The sequence below is a fragment of the Heptranchias perlo genome, chromosome 29, assembly GCF_035084215.1.
Source record: "Heptranchias perlo isolate sHepPer1 chromosome 29, sHepPer1.hap1, whole genome shotgun sequence".
NCBI classification, from domain to species: Eukaryota; Metazoa; Chordata; class Chondrichthyes; order Hexanchiformes; family Hexanchidae; genus Heptranchias; species Heptranchias perlo.
The window spans coordinates 33773778-33786199 of record NC_090353.1 but is presented as its reverse complement, the minus strand read 5'-3'; the positions used below and the strand labels follow the sequence as shown (position 1 = coordinate 33786199).

The following is a 12422-nucleotide window of genomic DNA, read 5'->3' as shown; positions in this document are numbered from 1 at the left end:
ATAGTCCGACAGCTTCATCTCAGTCCTACAGTACTAATTTGCCATTTATAAGTGAATGATGAACTGCCACACATAAAGAGGCCAGCTCTTTCATTTGCCGCTTCACACTGTCCAACAGTTCGTAAACAGCTATTGTTCAGTTCTGAATACAGACATGAGCTCATTTCAGTTTGTCAAGAGCATTCACATGAAAATAAATAAAGGGGAAACAGAAACACGCCATACATTTTGAAATATAAAATATACAGAATCTGCAAGAACAAGTTTCCTTTATATAACCCGTTTAACGTAGAAAAACGTCCTGACACTTCACAGAAGGGTAATTAGATAAAAACGGATACCAAGCCAATTAAGGAGATATTAGGCGGGGTGACCAAAACAAGGCAGGTGGAGAGGCAGAGGGGCTTAGAGAGGTAATTCAGAGCATGGGGCCTAGACAGCTGAAGGCACGGCTGCCAATGATGGGGGGGGGGGGGGGGGGGGGAGAAGGGAGGGGTGATGCACCAGCGGCCAGAGTCAGAGGAACGTGGGTGCCGGGTGTTATAGGGTTGAGAAGATTAGAGAGAGGGAGGGCTAGGGTCATGAGGGGATGAGAATTTTAAATCGAAGACATAGGGAGACCCGGAGCCAATGTGAGCGGGACTTGTTGCGAGATAAGATACGGGCAGTAAAGTTTTGGATGAGCTGAAGTTAACAGAATGTGGAGGATGGGAGACTGACCAGGAGAGCATTGGAATAGCCGAGTCTGGAGGGGAAAATGGCATCAATGAGAGTTTCAGCAGCAGGGACGCGGATAACGTGTTTTTTCTTTGTCCAATTCATGAAATTTTGTTCCAGATTTTCATTTTTAAAAAAATGCACTGCGGACCATTATTCTCAAGTATACCCCCTTGAAGGCTCAGGTGGAAACTGCACAGCCCACTGTGTAGCCAAGCCACATATCCCAGATTCAATTCCCAGTCTGCAATGATTTAGCGGTTAACAGCTGGGGAGTAATGCTCCCATTGGTCTCAGTACTAGGGAAAGGAAAGTTAGATGGGATTCCACCTCCAGATCACCATCCAGTGACGTCTGGTCAAAAGTGTGCTGGTCTGAACATCGGGCAAGAAGAGGGTGGGATTAGGCTGCGATTTCCTCCTCCCTCCCCAACATCTGCAGACAAGTATCCTGCTGACACTCATTCTCTGGAGTCACGTTGAGGAAATGTCACTTGGGCAAAGTGGTGCCTTTCAGTAAAAGTGTAACTTGTTCAGGAGGGGAAGGAAGAAAAGGGACCAAAACTAGCAAGAAGAGTAAAGTGCAATGCATTTGTAAAATGTGCCAACTGACTGGTTGACATGGATACCAGCCTTGCAAGGTGCATTCCCATAGATTCACTGACTCACGTGCCTCCTTGTTGGCATTCCAAATATTGATTTCTGAATTATTCTTGTGCACCCACTCCCTGTCAAGCAATAACTCAATGTCAAAGTGGTTTTCTGGTGCAAAGGGAGCCTCAAAATGGCAATGGTTGAAGCGGCATGGAAAGATCATTGTAAATCAGGAAACTGTTAGGGCCGCCCCCCCCCAAACCCACCACACCACCCCTTCTGTAACAGTCAGACAAAGGAACACTTGACACTTTAATAAGCTACTTTTATGCGCTCTGGTGCTGTGCTACTGTCACTGGTTGCACAAAACCCGCACATCTGGAGCCTGCAACATTAGCAAGGCACTAGACCAATATAAATGTGGCTGCAAAGACCATAAAATACACTCGCTCAATGACATGTCCCTCTATTGAATGTACTTTACATGCTTTGTAAAAACAGCATTGACGATCGGGTCCACTGCAATCAGTGAAAAAGGTTCCGTATAAAATAAGTGCGATGAGACTGCATATTGCTTCAGGAGTTTTTAAAAAAAAATGTTAATTAGGTGAACCCGGTGAAAGCTCCCAGCCATGAGATACTGAGCTAAGATGTGCTACAGCAGTTTCCTACATTACAACAGTGACTACACTTCAAAAGTACTTCATTGGTTGTAAAGCGCTTTGGGACATCCTGAGGTCCTGAAAAGTTCTACATAAAAACAAGTTTGTTCATTCTTCTACATGGCGGCTGTAGAAACAACTATTAATTCTGCTTCTTACAACCAGTTGCGGAAAGCAGATTTGTTTTTAAATATTCACAGAACACGTAATTATCCCTACTTTTTGGAAAGCCTTACAAATTGGAATTATCGGGAACCATTAGCAACCACTTCATTCTGGTTTCGTAACTTAGCACCTCATTGCGCTCTTACCTGGTAGAGTTTACTATGTATCCTGAGGGACATTCGGGCATACACTCTCCGTTGTGGATAACGTATCGGGGGCACTCGGTCTCCTTGGAGGGTTTGCATTCGTTGTGCAGCATCTGACAGAAGGAGAAGGTCACGCAGCGCCACCCCTCGAACTTGTAGGTGCCGGCAGGGCAGTCCGGGATGCACTCGCCGTTGTAGTAGTAGTGCCGGCACGCCACGCACTTTTTCGCGTTACCAGGTTCTGTGCAGCTGCCCAGGCATTCGTCATGACAGCACCGGCCACTGGGAGTGCAGGCTTTCCGACGGCACTCTGAAGAACAGTCTGCAAAACAGGAAGAAAAAAGGGAAACAATCTTTAATTTAAAAAAAACTTGCATGTATATTGAAGCCTCATGTTGTCACAGCACTATATACAATCCACTATTTTGTTATGGAGGAATATGTAGCAGCTGTTCTCAGTCAGCAACATCCCACGAACAGCAAAGATAACAACCAGTTAATTTGTTTTTGGTGGTACTTGTCAACAACAAATTGCAATTATATAGTGTCTTTTAACATAGAAAAGGAGCATCAGACAAAATTTGACACCGAGCCACATAAGGAGATATTAGGGGGTCAAAGAGGTAGGTTTTAAGGAGCGCCTTAAAGGAGGAGAAAGAGGTAGAGAGGTTTAGGGAGGGAATTCCAGAGCTTAGAGCCTAGACAGCTGAAGGTACGGGTGCCAAAAGGTGGGGCAAAGGAAATTGGGGATGCGCAAGAGGCCAGAATTGGAGGAACACAGAGATCTCGGAAGGTTGTAGGAGATTACAGAGAGAGGGAGAAATGTTGGACAGAACACTGAGAAAATGCTCTAGTCTTCAAGCAGTTCTATGGGACCTTTAACACCCACCTGAGCAGGCAGAGGGAACTTGGTTTAACGTCAAAGGGCAGCACCTCTGACAATGCAGCACTCCCTCAGAACAGCACTGGAACTTCAGCCTAGATTATGAGCTCAAGTTCTGATGTGAAGCTTGAACACACAGCCTTGTGACCCAAAGGCAACAGTGCCTCATCACGTTGAACCAAGTTGAGTTACAACTTTTCATAGTTTTATTATACATTCAGTTAATTGGCAAAACCAGAAATGAAGCGTCACTCTGCCTCAGTCGATGGCAATCTTGCCCCTGAGCTGACAGTTGTGGGCTCAAGCCCTGCACCAAGACTCGAGTGTAGAATCCAGGATGACAATCCAATGCAGTACTGGGGGAGTGCTACATCGCCGGATGTCCTTCAGATGCGATGTTAAACTGTGCTCCTAACTCAGGTTGATGTTAAAAAGCTGTTATGGGAAGGTTACAGGGTTGGACACGGGAACGATGAGATCAAATTGGTTAGAGGGCTTTCTACATCTAAACTCATCTATTTCAATCTAAATGGGGTCCCATCGGCGTACAGGCTTTTAATAGAACACTATTCTTCCTGCAGGTGACCGGAGGTTTACTCAACATGATACAAGGACACAAAAGAAGTTAATGGTTGGACTAGTTTCCATCTATCTTCCGTGCCCCATCCCCACAGATTCAAATAGAGTTCAAACCGAAGCCAAATGAAGTGTTTCCTGACCACATTCCTTTAATGAGCTGGATTGTCATCTGGCCACAAAGGGTTTCATCAACATCACCAAAATGGCTGAAAGGGTAAATCCATTGCCTGATGTGGCACTGAACCATACCGCCAGTCTCTGAGAGCGGACCACATTCGGGGTGGCAAGGCTGGGGGAGGGGTGCACCACAATTAGTCTCAGTGACCCCAGGCTGGGAGGATTAAAGGAGGTGAATGCAGGAGGGAAACAGTCAACACACCCACCGACTGTGTCAGCTACGGCTCAGTGGGTAGCACTCTTTTCCTCGGAGTTAGACGGTCGTAGATTCAAGTCCCACCCAAGAGACTCGAGCAGGGAAATCTAGGCTGAACACTCCACTGCCAGTACTGAGGGAGTGCTGCACTGTCGGAAGTGCCACCTTTCAGATGAGGTGTTAAACCGAGGCCCCGTCTGCTCTCTCAGGTAGACGTAAAAGATCCCATGGCACTATTTCGAAGAAGAACAGGGGAGTTCTCCCCAGTGTCCTGGCCAATATTTATCCCTCAACCAACATCACTAAAACAGATAATCTGGTCATTATGTCATTGCTGTTTGTGGGATCTTGCTGTGTGCAAATTGGCTGCCGCATTTCCTACATTACAACAGTGACGACACACTTCAAAAAGTACGTCATTGGCTGTAAAGCGCTTTGGGACGACCTGAGGTCATGAAAGGCGCTATATAAATGCAAGTCTTTCTTTCTTTATTGCTGCCCCTGTGACCGCTGACGGAAAGTGCGTGCGCATTTTGGATGATGGCAGCTGCGATAAGCTTCCATGGCCGATTAGTCTGCTGGCACTCACTTTAGAGGAACACCCAGCTGGATTCAATGCTTAAAGGCTGCAGGCGCCTGTGGAATTGCACCCCCGCCAAGAGTTCGCACCATCAGCACAAGGGGAGAATTTTTTTTTTAAAAAGACACACACTGCAACAACCTCGTGGGGGGCGGTGGTCATTCTGGCAGCCTGCCTCCCTACCGCGGTCTTGTCCGCGCCCGCGTGGCCCTGGGGTGGGAGCGTGCAATGTCCACCAGTGCACTGGGGTCTTCCGTGACTGGTGGGCACTGCAAGGAATGGTGTGCCTTATGTACACGAGTAATAATATGCTTTCGTTTTAAAAGTTTCCTTTTGTTGAAAGTACATTTTATATTCGAGTGGAGTCTGTGCATATTTGTTTTTTCTGTTGACACTGGGGCAACTCAGTCACATCCTTATGGATTATTTGTAAAAAGGCACACTAGAAGCAAAGCTACAGTACACACAGCATCAGGTGCACTCAAAATCTGGAAACAGCAGTGACAAACACAGGTTTCCAACTTCAGAATGCCCCAATTGTGACATATTTTTGTGACAGTCTGGCCCTTTGCCAAATGTCATGCATGTGAACAAAGCACAATGTTAAATTATTAGATTTAATAGAACATACACATATCACATGCACACACTGCAGTATGTATCTAAATATATCTATAGTACTTATAATACTAAGTTCTTTGTTAAAACACTGACAGCCTCAGGGTATAATGGCTCGTAACCCAATCTTGAGATTTAACTGAACACTAGGTATATCATATAACACCAATCTGTTCAGCAAGAGCTATACTGTAATTAAAGGATTTTTTCCCTTTTGAAAATACAACAGAGGCGTGTTCCTCTTTGTGGTTTCGCTTGGTTATGCTTTTTATTAGCCTGGACTTTCAGATCTCACCAATTTCTGTCCAGAGAAGATTGTTTGGTTTAGACAAGCCACAGAGTCTACTTGGCAATTCACAGTCAACAGCAGCAGCAGCAATTCTGGGACAGTAACCAGCAGTCGACTTCAAAGAAAACCACAGCGATCTCGTGCGGCAATGGCAGTGCGGGGGCGTGACGCTTGGGCGCTGGGTCAGGCAACGTGAAAGGAAAGGAAAACAAACAAGAAAAAGACCAAAGCAGCCAGGGCTCCCATTCTCAATCGTTATCCAATTACCCCGACCAGAAAGCGCGAGTGCATGAGCAGCGGGAGAGAGCAGGATCAGGATCGGCTGTGTTGCCTTTCTTGGTCAAATAGCCTGCCTATTGTCCTCATTGTCTAAGCCCCCACATGAAGGTAACTAAGGTTGAGGCACCCTCGCCACCATACCCCAACAAGAGGCTAGCATCTTCCAAGAGGGGAGAAGATTGAACAGGGGGGAAGAGAGAAAGAGATTTTTCACAATATACCAAAGAACGGCACTTACTAATAGCGTCTTCAGGAAAGCCTCATGTCTTCGGTACCGCTAAACTTAGTAGTGCAACCAACTCTCGCGCAAATGGCAAAGTATGGCATGCACCCCACAAGTTCACAAACTACAAAAACCTGCGAAAGTGCAACTCACACCCCACATTTTACAGTAACCACTAAATAAGAAACAGCAACTCAAAATCTGAACCCACTTTGATTCTACAAACTGCTGGATATCAACCAAATCATTTTGATTTTTACAAAACAGTAATTCTAAACAGCTGAAAATATAGTCATTTCCTGCAGAAGGAGTTACAGAACTAAAGAAAGGGAAACCCATTAAGTGTGCAGCTGAACCATACAGATTAGGAAACTTGCAGGATTAATTCCTAGTCTGTGCTGCGTTAGCTGACCCTAGCTGGATAAGCAGCAATGGAGCTACATCTGGCCTCAGCATCCCTGGATTAGCTGGGAGATCAAGTAGGATTCCCAACATCCAGGGATTCCTGCTGATGTCCACGTGTGGATATCAAGTGAGGATGGGATCAGAATCAGCCGAGATGCTCCCCATGGTTAAATCGACTGCTAACATTAGGTCCAGGCTCACTTGGTAAGGTAGTGAAGGGTGAGCGTTGCTTCGAGAAGCGTTTTTTGCAGCAAGGACGGTCATTTTGACTTTGGGCAATAGTTTAAAATGGGAAATATCAGATCAGCTGCCCGCCCCGCCTAATCTTCATCTCCATTGACTTCGACGGGCAGCTGATCCGATATCGCCCTCTTTACGCTCACACCCAAAGTCAAAATCAACCCCGCAAGGAGTTGAAGAAAGGATGGGGAGAAAAGTGGCAGAGTTCATATTCAGGGAATAATGTGTCACGTTAAGCGGCCATGTGTTGGGTGGGGGAAAAAAAAAGAGGACGGGACAGAAAAAAAAGAGACAACAAGATAAAAGGTCAGCGGAACAGACATCAGGACTGGGAAGGGCAATAGCGGGGACAGGGTCAGGGCTTCAAAGCTTAATTTTCAGCTTTGAAGACACAAAGAGCAAACAAAGCTACAAAGCTTCAAGGTTCTGAAGCACTGCTACAATAAATAACCCCCCAGATATGCCAAACTGTTGCTCTAAACCTGAGCACGGGTGCAGCATTCAGAGAATGCATACTTTAGTTGACATATCGTATGCCCGCTCTGCTGTGTGGTGTTACTGTTATTAACTACTTTTCGCTCTTAAAAAAAATGACAACGGGAAAAGCGCAAAAGATGGAACAACTTGTAAAAAAAAATGCATTGTACATAAAACTACATGCTGTTTTGACTGGTACGGCATAGGCAATAAAAGTTTTATCTTTTGCCCTGCAGGGGAGAAGGTACTGATTTTAGTTGGGGTATGTCTCCACAAGAAACAGCAGTTGTGCCCTCTGGTACTTATCCCAAGTGAGGCTAAATGAGGAAAGTCTGGGAGCAGGCGTTACAACCAAGCCCAATCCGGACCTAGTCCACACATTCACGCACTTCCCACTGGAAGCTCGAGCTCGGGTGCCCTAACTCCGCTCTGCACCACCCCCTCCCCTCAATTCCTGACCCAGGGGCACTCAGGCCAAAACCAGTACTAACTGCTGCCCAGCTGGAAACTGACCAGGGATCGAATTTGGGAGCTTTGCTGGCCTGGGTGGCTCCAAAAACACGCTAGACAGTGCGACGAGCACTTTAATGGGAACCAGAAAAGTTTTTAAAATGAAGAAAAAACTAAGAGGCAGAACACCAAGAATTTAATCAAATGTCAAACTGGTTCAGGAAAACAGATTAAAAACCGAACCTTGGTTTCCTTCCTAAAATAAGGCCCTGTCTACCTATTCATATACATGTAAAATACATGCGCTATTCAAAGAGGAGAGGGCTCTCCTGGTGTCCTGGTCATCATTCTTCCCTCAAAAAGCACCACCAAAAAAAAAAGAGACTACCTGGTCATTTAATCTCGTTGCAGCTTGTGGGATCGAGCTGTATGCAAAATGGCTGTCGTGTTCATCAACACATCAACAGCGATTTGGAAAAAGTGATGCATTGTATGAGAAGCACTTTGGGACGTCCTGAGTAGCAATGATACGGCACTGCAGATGGCGAAGTGGGTAGTTACAACACCAATGCCAGTCAGCAATGGCATCCTATACGTCAAGTGATTATACAACCTCAAGTCCTTTTTGCCAACTAAATACACAGGTCAGCACAATTTAAGACTTTAATGAACAAGTATGGCGGGGGGGGGGGGGGGGGGGGTAGAAATTGAAAAACCCAGGGATGGGAACGATGTGCGTGAGCCCCAAAGCCGGCAGTGCACCTGGAGAGTCCGGGGACGTGAGGGCCCGGCTGATCTTAATGCGGGGCCTCATTCACATAAAAGTTCCCGAAGCTCCGCCCGACACCCGGCCAGATCCACTAACCGTCTTGCAGGACGGCAGCGGGAATTTGGTGGCAGGAGTCCAAGGGAGGAGGGGCCTGGAGACAATCTGGAATCGGAAGGGGGTTCCACCGTGATTATGGGCAGGGGAACAGGGAGGCCAGAGCCGGGGAGGTCCGAGGACTCTTGCTCCTCCTGACCCATAAGGAGTTCTGACAGAAGCACTTTTTTTTTTAAAAAAGACTTACCATTGCCACTTCTGGCCAGTCAGCGCCTCCCGCCTCGGTCCTGCTGCCGGGCTGCAGACAGTGCGGGACTCCCCCCTGACTTCAAGTTAAGATCACGTCGTGGCACCGATGACTTCATCGGACTGCGACTTTTGAATGTAAAGTAGCCCCTTTCCCCCACCTGCCTGTAGCTGGAGCCTCGGCTGACTTGAAAGTGGCCAAAGATAAGATGGCGCGGCCTGATTTTAACCCCCTCCCATGCACCATTTATCGTTGGGCGAGGGAGGTTAAAATCCCAGCCTAAATATCTCTCTCACACAAATAGACACAATGTTATCTATTCACAAAGTTGCACAACAGATCAAATCTGTGCATTCTCAAGCTTGATAATCCTGATCTGAACAAGGGAGACTAGTCCTGCTTGTTTCAGTGCCAGGTTAACAATACTTCATTTGACAGAGATTAGTTTTGTCTGTCGCCAGCCGACAGACAGGTAGCTATTTAAAATATATAATTTACCGGAGTACAATTTTTTTTAAATCAGAAGGCAAAAAATAGAAATGCTAAATTCATAGGCAACATTTTTCACTTTAACTTAATCTGTCCCAGGATCTCAAACCCCCGTTTCCTCCTGCAATCTATAGGTTTTTAAAATTCAAGTTTGGCATCACCTAACCACTACTACTTTTGAAGTGTGGTCACTGTTGTAATGTAGGAAACGCAGCAGCCAATTTGCACACAGCAAGATCCCACAGAGCAATGTGATAATGACCAGATAATCTGTTTTAGTGATGTTGGTTGAGGGATAAACATTGGCCAGGACACTGGGGAGGACTCGCTTGCTGTTATTCGAAAAGTGACACGGGATCTTTAACATCCGACAGTACAACCTCAGAACTGCATCTGAGTGTCTTAACTTCATAATGTCCCGATAAAATGGGCTTTGGCCTTCACCGAGATTTTATTTTTTTCAACAAAAAAAAACCACACAATTTCTCACTGGATAGTGGTAAAAATAAAACAAGTTAAGTTTTTTTTTTAGAAAGGAAATCACTTTCTTGCACGCAGTTACAATGAGCAAGAAAGGAGCCAATGAAAGGGACCAAATGGCTGCAGATGGAGTGGGACGAACATCAGTTACATTGTCAAGTGATGACATCAGAGATACATTTGGTTGAAATCGGTCTGAAACTTTGACAGCACCTGTGCATTATTTAGCACAACCTAGACCCGCACTCGTCCAGTTTCCCAATTTTGTTCTTATTGTCCATTTCTCTCTTCCACCTTCTCTCTCTCTCTCTCTCTCTCTCTCTCTGGAATTCCACACCACAGCAGTTCTAAGTGCATTCCTTCAGCCTGTACGCAATTGCAATCAGCGTGCCCCTTCACCACAGGTCTGTGGGCCAAAAAATGAGCGATCGTTCTACATATATCAGATCACCAGATGGACAAGGATTAACTCAATCTCTTACTACAGTGACCTGATATCAACAGCTGCTACCCCCACCAATGCTACTTAATCTGGAATTCAAAAACTTTTATGTTTTGAGTTAGTCATAAAGGAAATTATGAGCAGCAGCAAATTAAGGAATCAGGCTTTTATGTTGCATTCCTTAACGTCACGTGTGTGTGTGTGTGTGTGTGTGTGTGTGTTTTTTTGAGTGAGTGAGGTGAGTGAAGTGAGTGAGAGAAAAAAGTGAAGGAGAAAAAAGAAGAAAACGTGCAAGGAAAAAGAAAAAGAGTCAGACGGTAAGGGGGGGGGGGAAGAGAAGTGTGAGCAAGAAAAAGAGGAGTGTGCAAAAAATAGAGTGTGTGAAAGAGGAGTGAAGGAAAGAGGATAGAGAGGGAGAAAGAGAAAAAGGGGAGACAAGAAGAGGAGAGAGAAAGAGGAGAGCGAAGAGAAAAAGAAAGGAGTGCGAAAAAAGAGCATGAGAGAAATGAGAAAGATAGAGAGGAGAGAAGCAGAGAGAGAGAGACAGACAGAATTAGTTGTCCTAGTAAAATCTTACCGGTCTCAGATATAGCTAGGGTTGTGTACACACAGTGCCAGTTCACAACATATGCTAAGCTGTTACTTTCTCAAGTCACGACCATACTGACCTCAGTTACAGTGACCTTAGTTTTGTTCTTTGTTGTGCGATTCTAAGTGGAGTAAGGCGGACCTAATGTACCTGCCCCAGGGAAAGCAATAAATCAGAGTTTGCCTTCATGCACTTTTCCTAGTCATGGATGACTAGGTATTTGGATATGTGATGCCTCGAACAGAATCAATGCTTACACGGCTGGTACTGGGTTGGGGGGAGATGAAGGGAGTGAACATCTTAGCTGATGATAGTATTTTTTAAACTGCATGTACCACAACAAATACCTTAAGGGAGCAGCCGTGAGGAGCTTAACAGCGACCCAGATCTCAATGGAGGGTTAGGGATGGTGCACGTTCCACTCTGCCATCACTCTATTGATCAAACTCCAGCAAACTATCTGCAAGCTCAATGGGAAAATGCACACCGAGTATCCTACTGACCTTTCGCATCCGAACGTCCCAGGTTCAGTCCCTACTCTGTACTGGGTTAGTTGATCTCAAGTACGGCTGCAATTTGGGTACTACAAGTTTCAGAGCCCCTGGGCCTGGGGTGGCCAAAACAATATTGGCCCTCCTGATCACCGTCCATGAACCTCTCTACCAAAACTGCAAGTGTGTGTGTGTGTGTGTGTGTGTGCGTGTGTAGATAAGGAGACTCGGGCATTACACCATCCATAGTCAACTAGCCTGCCAACACTCACCATCTATGTTCATATGTAGAATGATGTGGAGATGCCGGTGATGGACTGGGGTTGACAATTGTAAACAATTTTACAACACCAAGTTATAGTCCAACAATTTTATTTGAAATTCACAAGCTTTCGGAGGCTTCCTCCTTCCTCAGGTGAATGTGGAAATGAGAGGATTTCATTTCCACATTCACCTGAGGAAGGAGGAAGCCTCCGAAAGCTTGTGAATTTCAAATAAAATTGTTGGACTATAACTTGGTGTTGTAAAATTGTTTACATATGTAGAATGGATGAGGTAACCGGGAAACCGCACCCCATCAAGGGTCAGCATGTTCAGGAGCGGAGAGGGAAAAATTCTTTGGTGCGGCAGGGGAAGAGGGGGGAATTAAAAGAAAGGACTTGCATTAATTTATTTATACAGCACGGGTCACCACCTCAGGACATAAAGTGCTTTACAGCCAGTTAAGTACTTTTTTCTTCCCCCCAAATGTAGTCACTGTTATAATGTAGGAAATGCGGCAGCCAATTTGCAAACAGCAAGGTCCCATAAACAGCAATGAGACAATCTGTTTTTGGTGATGTTGGTTGAGAGATAAACATTGGCTAGGACACCAGGGACAACTCCCTTGCTCTTCTTCGAAATCATGCAGTGGGATCTTTTATGTGCACCTTAGAGGGCAGACAGGGCCTCGGTTCAACTTTTCATCTGAAAGATGGCACCTCTGACAGAGCAGCACTCCCTCAGTACTGCACTAGAGTGTAAGCCTGGATTATGCGCTCAAGTCTCTGGAGTGGGGCTTAAACCCCACAACCTTCTGACTCAGAGGAGTGGGTGCTACCAACTGAGCCATCGCTAACACCTACACTCCAGTTACGATGTCTATCTGAGATGCTGCCATTACCGCTCACGGCATAGGAACCA

General features: G+C 45.7%; 1 protein-coding gene across 2 annotated transcripts in view; it reads right to left on the bottom strand.

Annotated features, from left to right (window-relative positions):
- Positions 1-12422, bottom strand: part of LOC137299601 (insulin receptor-like) — a 201675-nt gene that overhangs the window by 74201 nt on the left and 115052 nt on the right. For both annotated transcript variants that reach the window (XM_067968460.1, XM_067968461.1), the window contains exon 3: positions 2284-2605. In XM_067968460.1, coding sequence (XP_067824561.1) covers positions 2284-2605 — 322 coding nt within the window. The remainder of the gene's footprint in view (positions 1-2283; positions 2606-12422) is intronic.